Source organism: Cebidichthys violaceus, unplaced genomic scaffold (genome assembly GCF_023349555.1).
Source record: "Cebidichthys violaceus isolate CVI_PGR_0920_01 unplaced genomic scaffold, fCebVio1.0.p SCAF_35, whole genome shotgun sequence".
Taxonomy (NCBI): domain Eukaryota; kingdom Metazoa; phylum Chordata; class Actinopteri; order Perciformes; family Stichaeidae; genus Cebidichthys; species Cebidichthys violaceus.
This window is the reverse complement of record NW_027176539.1, coordinates 1,226,329-1,243,636: the sequence shown is the minus strand read 5'-3', so window position 1 is coordinate 1,243,636 and position 17,308 is coordinate 1,226,329. Positions and strand designations below refer to the sequence as shown.

Below are 17,308 nucleotides of genomic sequence, written 5' to 3'. Positions count from 1 at the left end.
CATTTTTACAAGATTTAAATATCAAATATCGCAACATTTTTGAGCGAATACCTCCATATCGTTTTGATATCGTAGGGTTGACTATTGGTGCTTTTACTAAATATTTGCGCAATGATACTTGAACTCACAGTTAAGAGTCATTTCTAGCTTTTATCTTACAGTTTGTATTTACCTCAATGTAAAGAGTAAAGCAGCACCCGGTGGTAATCTTTAGTGCGTCTGTCTGTCTGCTATGACTAAAGGCAGTTGCGCTGAAAAGTAGTGAACTGTGGAAGAAACGTTCAACCGCCGCATGTTTTTGGGGTTATTTTGGACGATTTAATCTTGGTTCGGTTCGATGGATTTGTTTATTTCCCCACTGAGTCCTGTTCATTTTGGAGACCAAAGCAGTTTAACTCCAGCACACCATTAAAAAAAAACACCAGCTGAACCATCGTGGATCATCAAACAGTGAGTACATGTCGATTATATTAAAAAAAACACTTCAGTCTTATTACGACGTCTCAAATCACGATCACTAAATAATGATATAATATTGCCGTGCCTTCGTGGAAGCGATTCGTCAATCCGTGACTCTTTCACAGGTTTGCCGTGTTTACACTCTAAATGACATTGCAGAGGGGCATTAAGGTAAGCCAGAGAGGGCTAAGTCACAGTGAAGCTCGCTTTGGTCAAATCACAGCCAACTAATCCAATTACAGGTGTAAACATACTGCCTCTGCTTCTTTCTTTCTCCTGCCTTTACAAAGTCAGCATTTTACTTGGTTGAATTTAGTTATATCCGTATTCCATCATACGGTATTCTACCGTTTCCCCCCCCCCCCCCCTGTTACTTTTACGGCTGTGTCTGCGAGTGAACCACATGTGACCAGCGTCCTGTTGCTCTGCGTCTGTCTCTTTGTGATGCCTCATTGTTGTGCTCCTCTGTACAGTGGGGTGTAATAAGCTCTTTAGAGATAAGAAGCTTTCTCTTCACTTCAAATCTGAGAATGCAGCGTCTGCAGGAACTAATCCCCTGTAAACCTGTCAGTGGTTTCTAAAGCCCGGTGTGACACCTCCCGGGCCTCCCGCTGCCCCCAGAACGGACCCCAGCGCCGCCAGGACTCCCACTGCGCTCCACGCTCTCTCGGCGCCTCCGCCTGGTCTGCTGTTGCCCCCCCCCCCCCCCACACACACACACACACACACACACACACACACACACACACGTCCTCCATAAACCCGGGTCTCCAGGCTCACGCAGGGACGGCTCCGCTGTACTGTCAGTTCCTGCGCTCACGCCACGTTTTGAGGACGGCAGATGGAGGAAGCCGTTATAACGGAGCGGATTTGGAGTCATAAAGTAAACAATGGACTAATTCCCATCTGTAAGCGACAAACATCTCATCGTGGCCAATCACGGCCGAGGTATCGCTCCTTTGCTTATGTTTACTTAACAGATTAAAGAAGACCAACCTGTACTCTGGACCACGGCGACGGGTTAATCCTGCCCCGAGTCATGCTGGTAGTAAATATTTTGACTTGAGGATTAAGTGGCGGTTTGCAGAACTGCTGAGATAACTTAGTTTTTTTTTCAGTGCACAAAGAAGGCTTTATATTTTAACAAAATAATCCAGTTAATGAAACATCAAGATTTCCACGTGTGTCCTCTCTTGTGCCGTTTAATTCTAATCTGAAGGTGAGGACGAGCAGAGGAACGACATCAAATCAGCAAAACACGAGACTGACAGGCGCCCCCCTTCAATACCACGTGGCCTCTATTTAACCGCGTGTGTGTGTGTGTGTGTGTGTGTGTGTGTGTGTGGACCTCATCCCACTTTCGGCGTCGACTCACCGCTGATAGAGAACAGCGTGTAGGCCTGCTCTCCCTCCACCGTCGCCACACACTCCAGGGTGCTGAACCGTCCCCGGCTCACGTTCACGCGACTCTCCACCTCGGTCTTGCCGAACAGGGGGCTGAACAGCGTGACGGTGATGACGTTGTGCTCCTCCTGGGTGGCGTTCACCTGCTGGGAGCACCTGAAGAAGCAGAAGATCACACTGTCATCAGCTGTCTCACTCAGACGTCTCTGCGTGAGACACGTTCCTGATTTCATGAGTCCCTGATTTTGCCATCAGTCAACCCCGTTTTATACACTCTCCCTTGTTTTTCCTGTTCCTCCACCAGACCGGCTTCGTTCTTCTGTACATAAGAAGTGGACGTATTCACCGTGGCGTCACGCACTGGTTTGCAGACTGCTGTTTTGAAGGCATTTTTGCAATCGCCATCTTGGTTTTTTTTGCAACCCGAAGTGACGCGAGAGGGTGAACTGAATGCTGAATAAGGAATGTTACAATTAACTGTCATGAAGTAAAAACACACTATGAAAGGGTTAAAGTTTTAAGACCAAAACACGGACAACTACCAGACAGGACAACGCCGTGGTAGAGACCTGTCAATCACTGTGTAGCCCCGCCCCTAAAGCATCCCCTGCTTTATGGTCTGTTTGACTCTAAATGGAGCATAATGTACTAAATGAACATCATGCTGTATTGAAGAAGACCGTAAACTAGAGATTGAGACCATAAACTCATGTTTATAATGTTTACTGAGGGAATAAATCAAGAGAGAAGTAGAGTCATTTTAGACTAGACTTCTATACGACCAGAGGAGTCGCCCCCTGGTGGACACTAGAGAGAATGCAGCTTTTAACACATGAAGCAACGGCTTCAACGCCTTGTTCTACGTTGTGGGCTCATGAAGACCCACCTTTTTTTTTTTTATTGACCTTAAAAAGACGTGTCTGCACCCGAGTCTCTGTGGTTCTGCATGTTGTGTAAACATAACGATTCTGGGTTGAACAGTATCAACGCGTCCACCAGAAGTATTACTAATAGAAGGGAAGTTCCTGCTGTGCTCATGAGATATAAGTGAGACGTGTTGAATTCCCAGGGCTCCACAAAAAGCAGTTGTTCTCTTTGGTCACAGGCTCATTCTCTTTCTGTACATTGGCGTGCGTGCATGTGATTAGATTATAATTAAAGAATTACTGGATGGAGTTTGGATAATCACTTATGATTCACTGCCTGTGCTGCTTGGGATTGTAATGTAATGTAATGTAACGTAATGGGATTGGTTGTTGCGATGGCAACCGGGTGCCCCTCCTTTCGGGCGCGCTTTATGTTTGAGTCCCCCCCCGTCCAGTTTCTGTGTCCAGGCAAAGACGTCCTGGGCCCCCTCCGCCAATCACAAGTCAAGTCTATTCCAATCTCCTTGTCACATGGGGGTGGGGGGTCATCTTATTGCCGTCAACCAATCACAAGTCAGCGGCGGGAAATAACCTCCTCAATGCCACATTCCACCGTCATCACCCTTCCTGACTCCGTGCAGCCTTTAGGACTCTCGAGGTGCACTTCAGAGGAGCTTTGCGAGCGTGCGAATCTGAAATTAATGGGCGGTGCCGATCATCAAGGGAGCATCGCTGACGACTACGCCTTGTATCTACACACGGGCATGGCATGCCTCGTTGCCATTGCAAAAACCCATGACAGTTGTTTGCAAACATACAATAAAGTGCTGCAGGGCCGACTTATTGTTGTAGATGAACCAGAAAAGTGATCGTTATTGGTTCCCACGGCAGAAAGCCAACAGGCTTCTTCCACTTTTGAGAAAAAAGCTAACGGAACTCCACCACGGTCACATGACTTCACGTTAGTCTATAAAGGAACTCCACCACGGTCATGTGACTTCATGTCAGTCTATAAAGGAACTCCACCACGGTCACATGACTTCATGTCAGTCTATAAAGGAACTCCACCACGGTCACGTGACTTCACGTTAGTCTATAAAGGAACTCCACCACGGTCACGTGACTTCACGTCAGTCTATAAAGGAACTCCACCACGGTCACGTGACTTCACGTCAGTCTGTAAAGGAACTCCACCACGGTCACGTGACTTCATGTCAGTCTATAAAGGAACTCCACCACGGTCACGTGACTTCACGTCAGTCTATAAAGGAACTCCACCACGGTCACGTGACTTCACGTCAGTCTATAAAGGAACTCCACCACGGTCACGTGACTTCACGTCAGTCTATAAAGGAACTCCACCACGGTCACGTGACTTCACGTCAGTCTATAAAGGAACTCCACCACGGTCACGTGACTTCACGTCAGTCTATAAAGGAACTCCACCACGGTCACGTGACTTCACGTCAGTCTATAAAGGAACTCCACCACGGTCACGTGACTTCACGTCAGTCTATAAAGGAACTCCACCACGGTCACGTGACTTCACGTCAGTCTGTAAAGGAACTCCACCACGGTCACGTGACTTCACGTCAGTCTGTAAAGGAACTCCACCACGGTCACGTGACTTCACGTCAGTCTGTAAAGGAACTCCACCACGGTCACGTGACTTCACGTCAGTCTGTAAAGGAACTCCACCACGGTCACGTGACTTCACGTCAGTCTGTAAAGGAACTCCACCACGGTCACGTGACTTCACGTCAGTCTGTAAAGGAACTCCACCACGGTCACGTGACTTCACGTCAGTCTGTAAAGGAACTTCACCACGGTCACGTGACTTCACGTCAGTCTGTAAAGGAACTTCACCACGGTCACGTGACTTCACGTCAGTCTGTAAAGGAACTCCACCACGGTCACGTGACTTCACGTCAGTCTGTAAAGGAACTCCACCACGGTCACGTGACTTCACGTCAGTCTGTAAAGGAACTCCACCACGGTCACGTGACTTCACGTCAGTCTGTAAAGGAACTCCACCACGGTCACGTGACTTCACGTCAGTCTATAAAGGAACTCCACCACGGTCACGTGACTTCACGTTAGTCTGTAAAGGAACTCCACCACGGTCACGTGACTTCACGTCAGTCTATAAAGGAACTCCACCACGGTCACGTGACTTCACGTTAGTCTATAAAGGAACTTCACCACAGGTCACGTGACTTCACGTTAGTCTGTAAAGGAACTCCACCACGGTCACGTGACTTCACGTCAGTCTATAAAGGAACTCCACCACGGTCACGTGACTTCACATCTCCTCCACTAAGCTAAAGGAGGACTAGTGTTCTAGTGAGGACGTTTAGTCGTCTCATTTACTTTTTTAAGACACGTAAAAGCTTCTAAAGTCACCAGAGGGGCGTTTACTGACCTATTTTATATCGTAGAACAAAACTTAAACCAAAGACCTTTTTTCAGACATCTAACCAAAAAACATGTCGACTTAAGAGACGAGGGAACCAGAAGTGCAAAAATGCTGACTCATTTTCTGGTTTTGGGTCTGATTCCTGCAGCACTTTATTGGATTTTAGTTTTGAATTTTTTATTATTTATTTCAATAACATTGTTCTATTACTATTGCAAAAAAAGCCAACAACATAAACAGGAAGCCTGTTAATCGTCCGTTGTTCTCGGTTGCCAGAGTCAGACTTACCTGAGCAGGTGAACGAGTGAACACTGATCCTGAAAAGTGATACCATTAACATCATTTCCCTCGAATATATTATATCATGCCAAGAAGACCAAAAGCCCTCTGGGGCCCAGGGGAGACGAGAAGAAGAAGTGATAAATGGAGCAACGGATCAGAACGCTTCAGATCGTGTCACGGTTCTGAGTCACAGATCAGAGCAGCAGAAACTTCTCTTGTTTGAATGTCAATTTAATGACTCACGAATCCAATCCCTGTAATTACTGTAGTTCTTAAGTTCAATGCACTTATTACACAATCCCATCATAGTCTGTCTTTGCTTTTTATTTTGTATTTTCAAACTGTACCAATGAATATGCACAAATGTGGATGAAGTTTGGAAGAAAGCCCCTTAAAACTACTCAAATAAGTATTTCTCTGTAATATTAATTATTCATCACTAAACAAACGACAATTGACGTTTGAAAAAGTTTAGATATTTTTAATAAAAGTTACTTAAAACCTCATCAGGAATCTAAAGAACTAAATCCGATTGGTGCAAGGACATATGACATCACGTTTCCTAATTTTAGCCCCGCCCACTGCAAAACCAGTGAAAACTAAAACAAAAAAAACGCACAAATCTAGCATGTGAAACAATTGAAACAGTTTGAACTTTGGAGGGAAACTTGTGGAATCACTGATAGTAAAAAAAAGTTCTTTAAGAATCTCACCTGGCGTACGGCTGCTCGCAGTAGTACCAGGTGATCTGCGGGGCGGGGAACCCCTCGGCCACGCAGCGTACCTGTCCGTCCACCGGACCCTCATGAGACACGATCTCAGGTTTACCTAAAACACACACACACACACACACACACACGTCAGGACACGTCACGGACATTGAACCTCAGCGAGGCGTGACTGATACACAGCGACGTGAGGTGGAGATCGCTTCACACAAAAATCAATGAAACCTATTCCCACATGTCAACGCCAGAAGATTAATGCAATGTGCAGCGATGTAGTTCATTATGTGGCTGAAGGGAACGGAAAACCTTTAACACACACACACACACACACACACAAAACAACAACTTACTGATCACAAAGATGGTGAAGGTGTAGTTTACTGAAGCGTCGCCGTTGGAGGCTTCGAAGGTGTAAACTCCGCCCTCTGACATTTTCAGTCGCACCAGCCTCAGCTCGCTGCTGTGCCTGAACAGATGATTACATGTGTTTAGCTTTAAACATCTTACACACTTTGTATTTCATCTTTGTTGTTGTGTCTTACTTTTTCTATTTCACTTTGACTTTATCCATTTATATTACTCTTTTTGTTGTTGTCCTCTATTTTGCAATGGTTTCTTTTACACTTAATGATTGCTATTCTATTGTTCATATGTTTATATTTGTATTCTATTGTTTTTTTTTTTGCTATTATTCTGTTGTTATCTTAATGTATTTAGAATCTGCAGTAAAGAAAGAACCTGAGATGATCTGATATTTTTGCCTTTTGCTTGTTTAGGCACAAGAAACAAGTTTCCAATTATTCTGGCAGAGAAATGTCGAATTATTGATTTATTGATTACTGTCCTCGCGTACCTTTAATCTGCTTGAGGGGGGGTGAGGGGGGGGGGGGGGCTTTTCTTCACATATCACAAGAGATGATTGAACTAAAACACCATGAAGCGTGCGAACGCATTAAGCTGAACATGCAGCCTTGGATAACGTTATGTAATGTTTCTATCTGAGGTAATATAAGGCACATATTTCACGCTTTCTTTTCCTGTGAAAAGCCATTTATATTCTGACAGTTCCCGTTTCGCCAGAAGCCCCCCCACCCACCCACCCACCCCCGGAGCACTTTTTTTTTTTTTTTTTTTAGAACTCCAGCTGTATTTCTCAGGAATCCGTGAACAGCAGCACCTCCACCGACCTGCAGCCGAATCCGAAGCTGCCAAATTCCACCGAGCGCGGCTAATGAACTCTTTTCATCTAGGTGGTGAACGTGAGGGCGCTGGAAGGCGAGTGGCGCGCGCCTGTTTGTGCGTGTGCGTCGTCTCGTCCCACCTGTACTCATGGCTGTGCGAGGTGATGACGTGGTCCGTCGTGTTCCTCAACTCGCGGCCCATGAAGCTCCAGGAGAAGGAGCGCGGCTTGGGATAAGCCTCCATGTCGACGTTCAGGGACAGGCTCTCGCCCGAGCGGACGTGGATGGTCTCGTTGATTGTGGGTTTTAAGTTGATGAATCCTTTCTCTGAAAAAAATAAAGAGAAATCAGATATTTTTTACCGGGATTTGCAGAAGTGAAATTGAGTCTATTTTGGTTGGAGTAGAAACCGATTTAAAAGTGGTCACAAAGGAAACCGACAGCTGCGTGTGAAGACCTCCCAGTCCACAGAAGACAACAGTGAATCACAGCACAAACGTACATGCAAGCTTTTGGGAAATTTGCGAAGTAAGATGAGAAGTTCAATGTCACTCGCATATCTGGCAGTTGGCTAGCTTAGCTTAGCATAAAGACTGGAAATGGAGGGGGGAAACAGTTAGCCTGGCTTTGTCCAAAGGTAACTAAAACCACCTACCAGCACCTTTAAAGCTAATTAACGAATATATCTTGTTTGATCGATCCATACACAGACTGAGGCGTCACAGATTTGACCGTTTATTGCAACAAATGGAAATAACAGTGGAGCTCGGCGCCGATGGCTCCGCTCTTAAGATGCTCCCTGGATTAAGCCAAGCAGCACGCTAAGCTAAAAACCTGATGATTATACAAGAGCTAGACAGAGAATATCATTTCGGGCTTTGAGCTATGCATGCTAGGACTAGAAAGGTGGTGGTGGTGGTGGTGGTGGTGGTGGTGGTGGGGGGGGGCAGCAGCTGTGTAGCAGGGATCAGAGAGTCAATTTTAAACGGAGCGCCTTGTAGTGAGAATGGGGTGTGATTGGGATGTGACTGATAAGACGCAATCAGCTGGCTGTGAGCGGATTACAGCTGTGTGTGTGTGTGTGTGTGTGTGTGTGTGTGGGGGGGGGGGGGTATGACTTTGCTGTCCCGCACGTGAACTAACGCAACGCTTCTATTTTTATTTACCCGCGATTCAGTGGGCGCCATCGAGGTGCTGCTCTTAATGTAGCTTCTTAAGAGCATACTCTACACATTTCTGCCTTTTGAACACAACAGAAGTAGAAACGCGGTTTGAACACGTGTTGGTTAGTGAGCAGCAGAGGTGCCGGTCCAGTGGATTTCGCACAGAGCCAATCTAGCCGTTTCCACCTGTTCCCATTGGTTATGCTAAGCGGAGCGAAGCTAATCGACTGCTTCGCGTTTACCTGACAGACATGAGACCTGACGGAGGTTGTGAAGAGCACTAGGATACACATATTCTCCTCTGACTCTCAAGAGGAGATACCCTCTCCTAATATTTAAAAAGTTGGGGATACTTAAAATGTAATCTCAAGAAATTCAACAAAAGAACGACTGATTTGACAGGTGGCACTTTCTGCCTCAGATCTCTACATCGAAGGTTTATCTTTGAACGGATCAAAGAAGACGTCTTCGTCTACTCACCGTAAACATCGAGCCACACCGACTGCGAGCTGACCCCTTTCTCGTTCTGGGCTTCACAGCGGTACGTCCCGACGTCTCGAGGTCCGACCGCCGCGATGTGCAGCGTGACGCCGCGCACGTGGGTGAAGTTCTCCGTCAGGATGTGCGAAGTGCCGTCAACCTTTACTGGTTGCTGTGGATACCAGACGGCACCCTGTCAACGCCCAGAGATCTCTAGAGATTAACCCTGTCTGCTCGTCTATCCTTGCCAAGCACACAAACGCTGACACACACACACACACACACACACACACACACACACACACACACACACACACACAAGGCCGTTCGCGTCCGTACGCACACGGTAGTGCACACGGGACACACACAGCCAAGATCCTGAAGCTTAGCCAGCGAGAACTTTGACCGCTTTCACTCTCGTTCATAAGAAGAAGCAACCACTGATACCAGGTAACGAAACACATTCAAAGACAGCTGAGATTGTTTAATTGGGACCAGTTCCCTGGTTCTACAGCTGGTATTTGTGTGGTTGACTCTTCCCCTTTAAAGTCACTCCAAGGAACTTTCATGTAGTGTTGGTTCTGTTGGTCCCTGTGGACTAAAGCTGTAGTGTCTCTGAGCACCAGAGTCCCTTTAGAAAACCTCTCATTCTACTGCAGCAGGGTCTGACAGTCTGACCGGGAGCTGAGCTCTCCTCCTCCCTCCGGAGCTGCAGGTCCAAGGCTGCAGGTGAAGCCGGATCTGGGTCTGTCCACGGTGGACCGGTCTCTACTACAGGATCCGGGTCTGTCCACGGTGGACCAGGTCTCTGCTGGAGGATCTGGGTCTGTCCACGGTGGACCAGGTCTCTGCTGGAGGATCTGGGTCTGTCCACGGTGGACCAGGTCTCTGCTGGAGTCTGAGCTGAAGGAGTTTCTGGTGAACCTGCACGATTTCATCTGGTTTCACCAGAATCCGACCCGGTGGCTCCGATGACATCATAAAGAATAACTCTATAGAAACAGACCATCTTCTCTCTGATGGTCTCTGTACTGATGGAGGTCTGATAGAGGTCCAGGACTAAACTGAGACTGTTTAAAACCAGATAAAAGTTCCTCAGAGCAGCTTTAAGTCAAAGATCTGATCAAATCTAACAAGACTACAGTCAACACTCAGTGTTCAGTATGCTTCTAGTTGAACAGCACAGCACACGGCAAAGGAAGGGAAGAAGGGTCTCACCGAGCCAGGAGGGGGGACCCACTTCAGCTGGATTTCGGCGTTGACGTTGGTGGTGTTGCAGGTGAGTGAGAGATTCTCGTTCCGCGTGAGAATCACTCTTTTGGTCGCCTGCATCTCAATCACAGGAGGAGCAACGGGGACTAAAAAAAAACAAACCAAGAAAAACAAGCAAATGTGAGTGAATGTTCAACCTGCGCTCCGACAAAAATCAACCAAACTACACCCTCAGTTTCACGGAAACTCACAATGCAGTTCCACTGTGTGGGACTACGTTAACGCGGCTTTACCTGGCCTCACTGTCAGGTAGTAGTCGTGCGATCTGACGCCCTCCCGCCCGAGTCTTCCCGTGCACACGTAGCATCCTTCGAAGGCCTTTTGCGTGTCGTGGATGACGACGCCTCGCTCCGGGCTGGCGGTGAACCGGAGACCAGAGGCCGGCGCTCCGCTGGCACACGTTTCCAGGCGCAGGTTGTCCAGACTCGGATCGGTTGCCAGGCAAGGGATGGAAGCGTTGTCTCCCACTCGAGTGAGAATGTTGAACACCATTGATTTTCTGAAGGGATTGTCGGGATCTGCCAAGAAACGGAGGCGTGGGAGCTGTAAAGGGGTCTGCACGCTGAGCTGAGGAGGCTTCAGTTGGTGATCATGTGCCATGCTGTAACAACGCAACACTAACATACACTCTTTTTCCCACCACTATTTTGTTATTTCGACGTCTTGCCATATGATTATCAGAATTACTTGCTGTTTTTCCCATTACTGGCGGCGTGTTCGCTCCATTACCTGTTGAACATAACGGAAGACCACCAGCATATTTGGCAAACTGGCACTCTCTTCTTCCCACTTAAAGTTGCAGCCTTTTTCACTAAATCAAACCCCATTTTTTTTTTAATGCTATTTATGGTCTGCATTCTCAGTGGTGGGGTCCGCCATTCCCACCGGATTCGAATTGCCTAGCCTCGCAGGAAACGATGAATGTGTGGAATCGAGTTGAAGGAGGTAAATCAACTCAAGTGTTAGAGCGGTGCGTGAGATTTAAGTAAGTTGTTTGTATTACATTTAAAGTTAGGTAGCGTAGAGTTAAAGGTTTGTGCTAAGCTAACGCTCTGTCTGATCAGGCCTTAATCACTATATTAGCGTTGCACTATTTTGCCTATCATGGTCTTGAGGGTGACCGTGGCTAAGTGGAGAGCAGGGCTGTGATTGTCTTTCAATCAGAGGGTCAGAGGTTCGATCCCCGGCTCCTGCTCCACTAGTCTCATGTCAATGTGTCCTTGAGCAAGACACTTAACCCCCAAAAATTGCTCCCGTAGCTGCGCCTGATGTACTAATAACAGCCTCACTGTTTAAACGTTCACTCTCTTCGTTCACGTTCACTCCGCATCGTGAACCTTCTGCTAATGCAAAAAGCAACATCTCCCCACGACTCGCAAGACAATGACAGCGCGTCTGTCACGGCGGCGAGCAGTGACCGCAGCCGATCATCCAAACGCATCCACGAAAATAAAGCAAGGTCCAGATTTGACAGCAGATCACAACAACGTGGGTTTGTTTAAATACCAATAGCGCAGACAGACACACCAGCTGCTCTTAAGGGAATCTTCAGGATTACGTCTATGAATCTACTTTTCTTTTTTTGCTTCTTCAAATTCGTAGAACCACCAGACACGAGGAGATCCGATCTGACTCAGCTTCCATCGACCTTACGGAAGCCAAGTTGCCGAAGCTGGAATTGCTCAACGACAATTAATCAAAATCCAAACATCGCTACGTGTGTGCCTCCCGTCGTAAAAGCAGTTGCTGCGCGTTGCCTGGACGGCGTGCATGATGAATGATAAGCGCATGATGTTCGCCTGCAGCGATTGGCAGCGGGCCAAGGAGATGTGGAGTCACACAGAGGTGGAAACACAGCAACACTCCACCATGCACTCGATAAATAGTTTGAGTATTTACTCTACCTGTCCGGGGCAAAAGCTACAAACACCCACACACACCCTGCTCCCCTGTTCTCTGGATCTCAGCTCTCTCTCTCTCTCACACACACTGACACCACGTAATCTCAGCTGTACCTTTCACGTAGACGTAGATGGAGGCTCGCTCCTTGGTGCTCTCCTCCAGGCAGATGTAGCGGCCCATGTGGACGGGCAGGGCCCTGGGGATGCGCAGCGTGGACATGCCAGCCACCTTCTTCTCTCCACGCACCTTCGGCCGGTCCTCCCGCTGCCACTGCATCTCCTTATCGCCCTGGCAACGCAGCTCGAAGGGTGCGTTGAGCGGGACGACAAGGTGGAGGCCGACGGGGGTGATGGTGGGCTTGGCGTTGCCTATAGAGTGATGTGAGCGAGAGGAAAATCAACTGCATGTCAAGCATAACAACGTCACTATGAGACAATTTGTGTTTTATATATATATATATATATATATATATATATATATATGTTTAGAACAGTGGTCCCATTTTTGCCGCACTGGAGGATTAACAGGTTAACCGATAAATGTTAATAATGAGTTTGGCAATTTTGCCGTCGCCATCTTGGATTACGGCAACCAATGAACAGGAAGTGACCATATCTGGACTGAGGAGGAGTGACGTAGAGACACCGTATACGTCTCTGGTAGAGACCTGTCAATCAGCGTGTAGCCCCGCCCCAAAATCATCCCCTGCTTTATGGTCTGTTTGACTCTAAATGGAGCATAATGTACTAAATGAACATCATGCTGTATTGAAGAAGACTGTAAACCAGAGATTGAGACCATAAACTCACGTTTACAATGTTTACTGAGGGAATAAATCAAGAGAGAAGTAGAGTCATTTTAGACTAGACTTCTATACAACCAGAGGAGTCGCCCCCTGGTGGACACTAGAGAGAATGCAGCTTTAACACATGAAGCTTTGGCTTCACTCGGTAGAACCCGAGGTTGCCGCCTGGATACAAGACTCGAGAGTCATTTACTTAAAATCATAGATGGTGTTAATATTGACATTTCTTCACAAATTAAAAAAAAAAAATCTGCATTTCATGGTTGAAAAATGGCTAGAAAATCCGTCTGTTTTAAATCAAACGTAACCTCTATGAAGCATTACAATCACAGCACAGCTCATATATAACGGCTGGCTAGTTAGCTAGCTAACGTTAGCCCGCTAAACGCACCATGTGTTTATACTAAAGTTACACCGCTTACAGAAGATGAGCTATAGGAGCAGTTCCATGGACTTCAGCGCCACGCCGTCATGTTCCAAAGCGAGGACAGATATAAGTATTAGAGATCCTCAAAGTTGAGCAACGCTACAAGAGTAGAATCATGTTCTCACCGCTCGTGTCAACATCTGCAAAGATTCACGTGATTCACTGAAACGATCTCTGATCCAAAGGCAAACAACCGGATCATCCCCTCCTTCACACTAAGAAAACACACAAACAGGATTTCTTCTGGCTCTCTTTCCCGTAATTGATTGGGAAGTTGTTTTTTAGTTATACGCAGCTGGTTACACCGATATACTGTAAATATAAAAACAAAGCGAAGTCCACTGTAGTGACCCCTCAGCATGGGGTTATAGCCTCGGTGTGGATGCTGTGAGCAGGTCAAAGACATGACATAAACAGTGGAAAGCATGCAGTGCTTCATAAGACGACCTCCGAGTGTCCTGACCACCGTGCTAAAGGTTTGTAAAATACGATTTAGATCATTCAAGAAACACCAACGTTCCTATTTCTCACTCTGGACTTCAGATTGTTTTGGCTCTCGTCCAGGTTAGGAGGCTCAGTGTGACATCGAGGAGGCGAATGAGTAATATTTAGGTCGAGGTATTTTGTTTTATTGAAGCCACCTGTGACAAAAACACTGCAGGAGTGCGGCTGCAAGCTTCCTCTGGTGAGACGGCATGCAGGAGTGTTGAAACACGTGGCTGCATTATGAACCGGGGGGGGGGGGCAGAGGGGCCAGCGTGCCAAGACCGAGACCTTCCGATGGAAGTGGAAAGCCGGGGCCCTCAGTGTGCCCAGCGCCCCTGTATGGGTGCTTGTGGCGTGAGATAACCACTAAAGCCCCTTAGACCCCTCGGCGCTTCATGGTGTGAGGGCCCACAGACCCCTTCACGTTTAAAACACAAGCAAGCCTATCACAAGGACCCTCCAGACCCCTCACGCTTCCAGTGTGAGGGCCAATAGACCCTTTGAAGTTAAAAAACTTAGCTGACCACCAGGGCCCCCAGACCCCTTCTAGTTTAAAACCTAGGTCAGCTGACCACGGGGGCCTCCAGACCCCTTGTGGTTTAAAACCTAGGTCAGCTGACCACGGGTGCCTCCAGACCCCTTGTGGTTTAAAACCTAGGTCAGCTGACCACGGGGGCCCCCCAGACCCCTTGTGGTTTAAAATGTAAGTCAGCTGACCACCAGGGCCCCCAGACCCCTTCTAGTTTAAAACCTAGGTCAGCTGACCACGGGGGCCCCCCAGACCCCTTGCTGTTTAGAATGTAAGCTGATCACAAGAGCCACCTCGGGCCCTTTGAAACCTACAGTTTGAGGGTCCCTGGGAGCCTCTCCACTTAAAGCATGAACAACCCGACCCGTCCTGATAATAAATAGTTGTCTACCATAGTTAACCTCCAGGTTTCTATTGTAAAGAGACATTTAAAGTCTAAATACGTATCGATCATTATAGAGAAAATAAACATCATGATGACATCCAACAGAATCCTCCCAGCCCTGCTTTGATATAGAGACATCTCAAGCATGACCACAAACAGGGTGTGGTGGTGATGCTGCGGGTGATTGAAGGACAGAAGCGCTTAAATGCATAGAATCACAGGACAGCAAACAGCGATGTATCATTGCGCAGAAACGGTTCCGTTTAGCTCTTGTGTTTGCAGAGCGGCTAACAGTGTGATCTGACGCCAAGGGTTGGAGAAAACAGCTTCTACAAGTTCTTTATCTGAGGCATCAGTTAACGCTGTGTGTGTGTGTGTGTGTGTGTGTGTGTGTGTGTGTGTGTGTGTGTGTGTGTGTGTGTGTGTGTGTGTGTACTGATTACGCGCGTGAATTAGGTCTGTGTAAACGGGCTGGAGGCACAACTTAATGGCATCACATGACAGGCGAGCCCTGTGCGCGCACACACTGGGTAAAGATGTAGGCATGTCGTTCAATCCCCCCCCCACCCCCCCATGATGCCGTGACCACGCTCTCAAAGCTGTCGGTCAGATGGAAACAGCGGGCAGAAGAAAAGAAGAGTCCACCTGATGGAGGAGGCTCCGCCGTATAAACCGAGCGCGCATGGAGCGCAGCGCTAAACAGGAACACTTGTGTTTCGGCGCAGATGGCTCCGTGCGCGCCAGCTTCTCCATAAAACAAACGTTTACGAGCCAAGTTTGGCAACTTTCCTGACGAGATTAAGAAAAAAAGCAGTTGACTTCGAATTGACTCGCGCACAAACAGAATAAACACGTCTTTAAAAAAAAAAAGTGAGCTCCAAATAATAAAGACAGATACACGTTTGCGCATTAAAAAAAAAGCCAATTAGTCGAAGCCAACGTCTCCCCTAAAATGGTCCATTTACTCCACGCGGGTTAACAAGTGAGACATTACATAAGCATGCAAACCAGTTGCAGAAACGCCAGCTACTTTGCATGCTTCCTCGGAATCAGGAGTTGCCACTATATTTCCATAAAGACGGTTTATCTGCGGGGAAAACCGCATGAACCTGCAGCGTTTCCTCGAGCACAACGACGGCGAAAACATCTATTTGCATAGCGCTCAATGTTTAGTACTCAGCACCCTATGCTTTATTATGATTATTATTATTATTAATGGCGCCCTGGCCTCTGAATAAAACATGAATTATTAAAAGATATAGGCTTCCAGATCACGCGGCCGAAGTCTCCGCTTTCCTCATCGGGTTTCAAGCGACTTCGCTTCAGATGTCGTTGCGGCGGAACAAAGACAAAGTGGTGGAAAATGCATCACGAACGGCGACGCGACTACAACTCCCGGTGGTGTGGATTGTCGGGGCTGAAGGGAGCCGGACAGCCGCAGTCATTTAAGAGATACAGTCCCACCACCCCCCCCTCCTCCAAAACATACATAAAACAGCAACAAGTTGCCCAGCGCACACATGCCTCGTGCCTCACCTGGATGGAAGGTTAACTGCAAACACACAGCCAGCAGTATCCAGTGGTATTCCATAGTGATTATTCCATGGGTCTAGCCGTGAAGGTGAGCCTCTCCGGGGTTAAGGTGTCTCTACTCTACTCAGCTCGCGCGCGTCGGAGTTGTGGAGAAGTTGGAGCCTAGGCGACGTGTAAGAGAGAGAGGCGCACTTCCACAAGCGTTTAATTAAAGGCGCAGACGCTCAGTGGAGCCGCGCAACAAACGCAGCAAGCAGCCGTCGCACATATCCGCAAACATTGCTGTGGAGTCGAGGGGTGGGGAGACGAGACGGGGAACGACCGGGTCGGCGTGTGTGTGTGTGTGTGTGTGTGTGTGTGTGTGCGTGTGACTCTGACTGACTGTGGCGTCAACAACATGTTTATATGGGGAGCCGAGTGGTGGAGCCTATTACTCACGAGGGGAGGGAGGCGTCGTGGGACCTGTCGTCTGCTTCACCGACAAAGACGCAGCGCGGAGACGCAGAACACACAGAAGTCCAGCGCGCACTTTTTATATTCTTCATCTGTTATTTGATAACAGATCGAAGTCTCATCTTCAATAAAAACACACTCTGAACACACGATCCTAATTACGTCTCTGCAGTATGTTATCATTTGAAATCATTCAAAAGTAAAACAAGAACATCACATAATGACCCTTTGTGTTGTCCCTCATGAGACCACGCATGACGGGGTTTTTTTTTCCTTCTTCTAGTAGCATGGCACTCACACACTGCCAGAGTTGGCCTAGTTTTCCATTGGCTCAAACACGCAAGCCAGGTCTGGTCTCTGCATCATGTTGAATTAGCATTTCCATTTTGCTATTGAAAACAGCCGTTTATGATCCCAACGACAGCAAAGTTCGCCCTGAAGTTATTCCCTTTGGTTGCTCGTATAACAGACCTCGTTATCGGTCGGTGATCAAAGACGTGAGCGTCACAATTCAGAGGAAACCATTAGGTTTGTTCT

General features: G+C 47.5%; 1 protein-coding gene across 2 annotated transcripts in view; it reads right to left on the bottom strand.

The window, feature by feature from the left end:
- kita (KIT proto-oncogene, receptor tyrosine kinase a) overlaps positions 1 to 16,682 on the bottom strand; it is a 28,815-nt gene extending 12,133 nt beyond the window's left edge. The window contains exons 1-9 of one of the 2 annotated variants that reach the window (XM_068725371.1): positions 16,322 to 16,682; positions 12,267 to 12,521; positions 10,485 to 10,769; positions 10,198 to 10,337; positions 8,980 to 9,172; positions 7,477 to 7,663; positions 6,506 to 6,621; positions 6,141 to 6,255; positions 1,835 to 2,019 (exon numbers count right to left, since the gene is read on the bottom strand). In XM_068725371.1, the coding sequence (XP_068581472.1) occupies positions 1,835 to 2,019; positions 6,141 to 6,255; positions 6,506 to 6,621; positions 7,477 to 7,663; positions 8,980 to 9,172; positions 10,198 to 10,337; positions 10,485 to 10,769; positions 12,267 to 12,521; positions 16,322 to 16,376 (1,531 nt within the window). In that variant the 5' untranslated portion in view covers positions 16,377 to 16,682. The remainder of the gene's footprint in view (positions 1 to 1,834; positions 2,020 to 6,140; positions 6,256 to 6,505; positions 6,622 to 7,476; positions 7,664 to 8,979; positions 9,173 to 10,197; positions 10,338 to 10,484; positions 10,770 to 12,266; positions 12,522 to 16,321) is intronic. The other variant, XM_068725372.1, reaches the window with a different exon arrangement.
- Between the last annotated feature and the right edge of the window lie 626 nt (positions 16,683 to 17,308).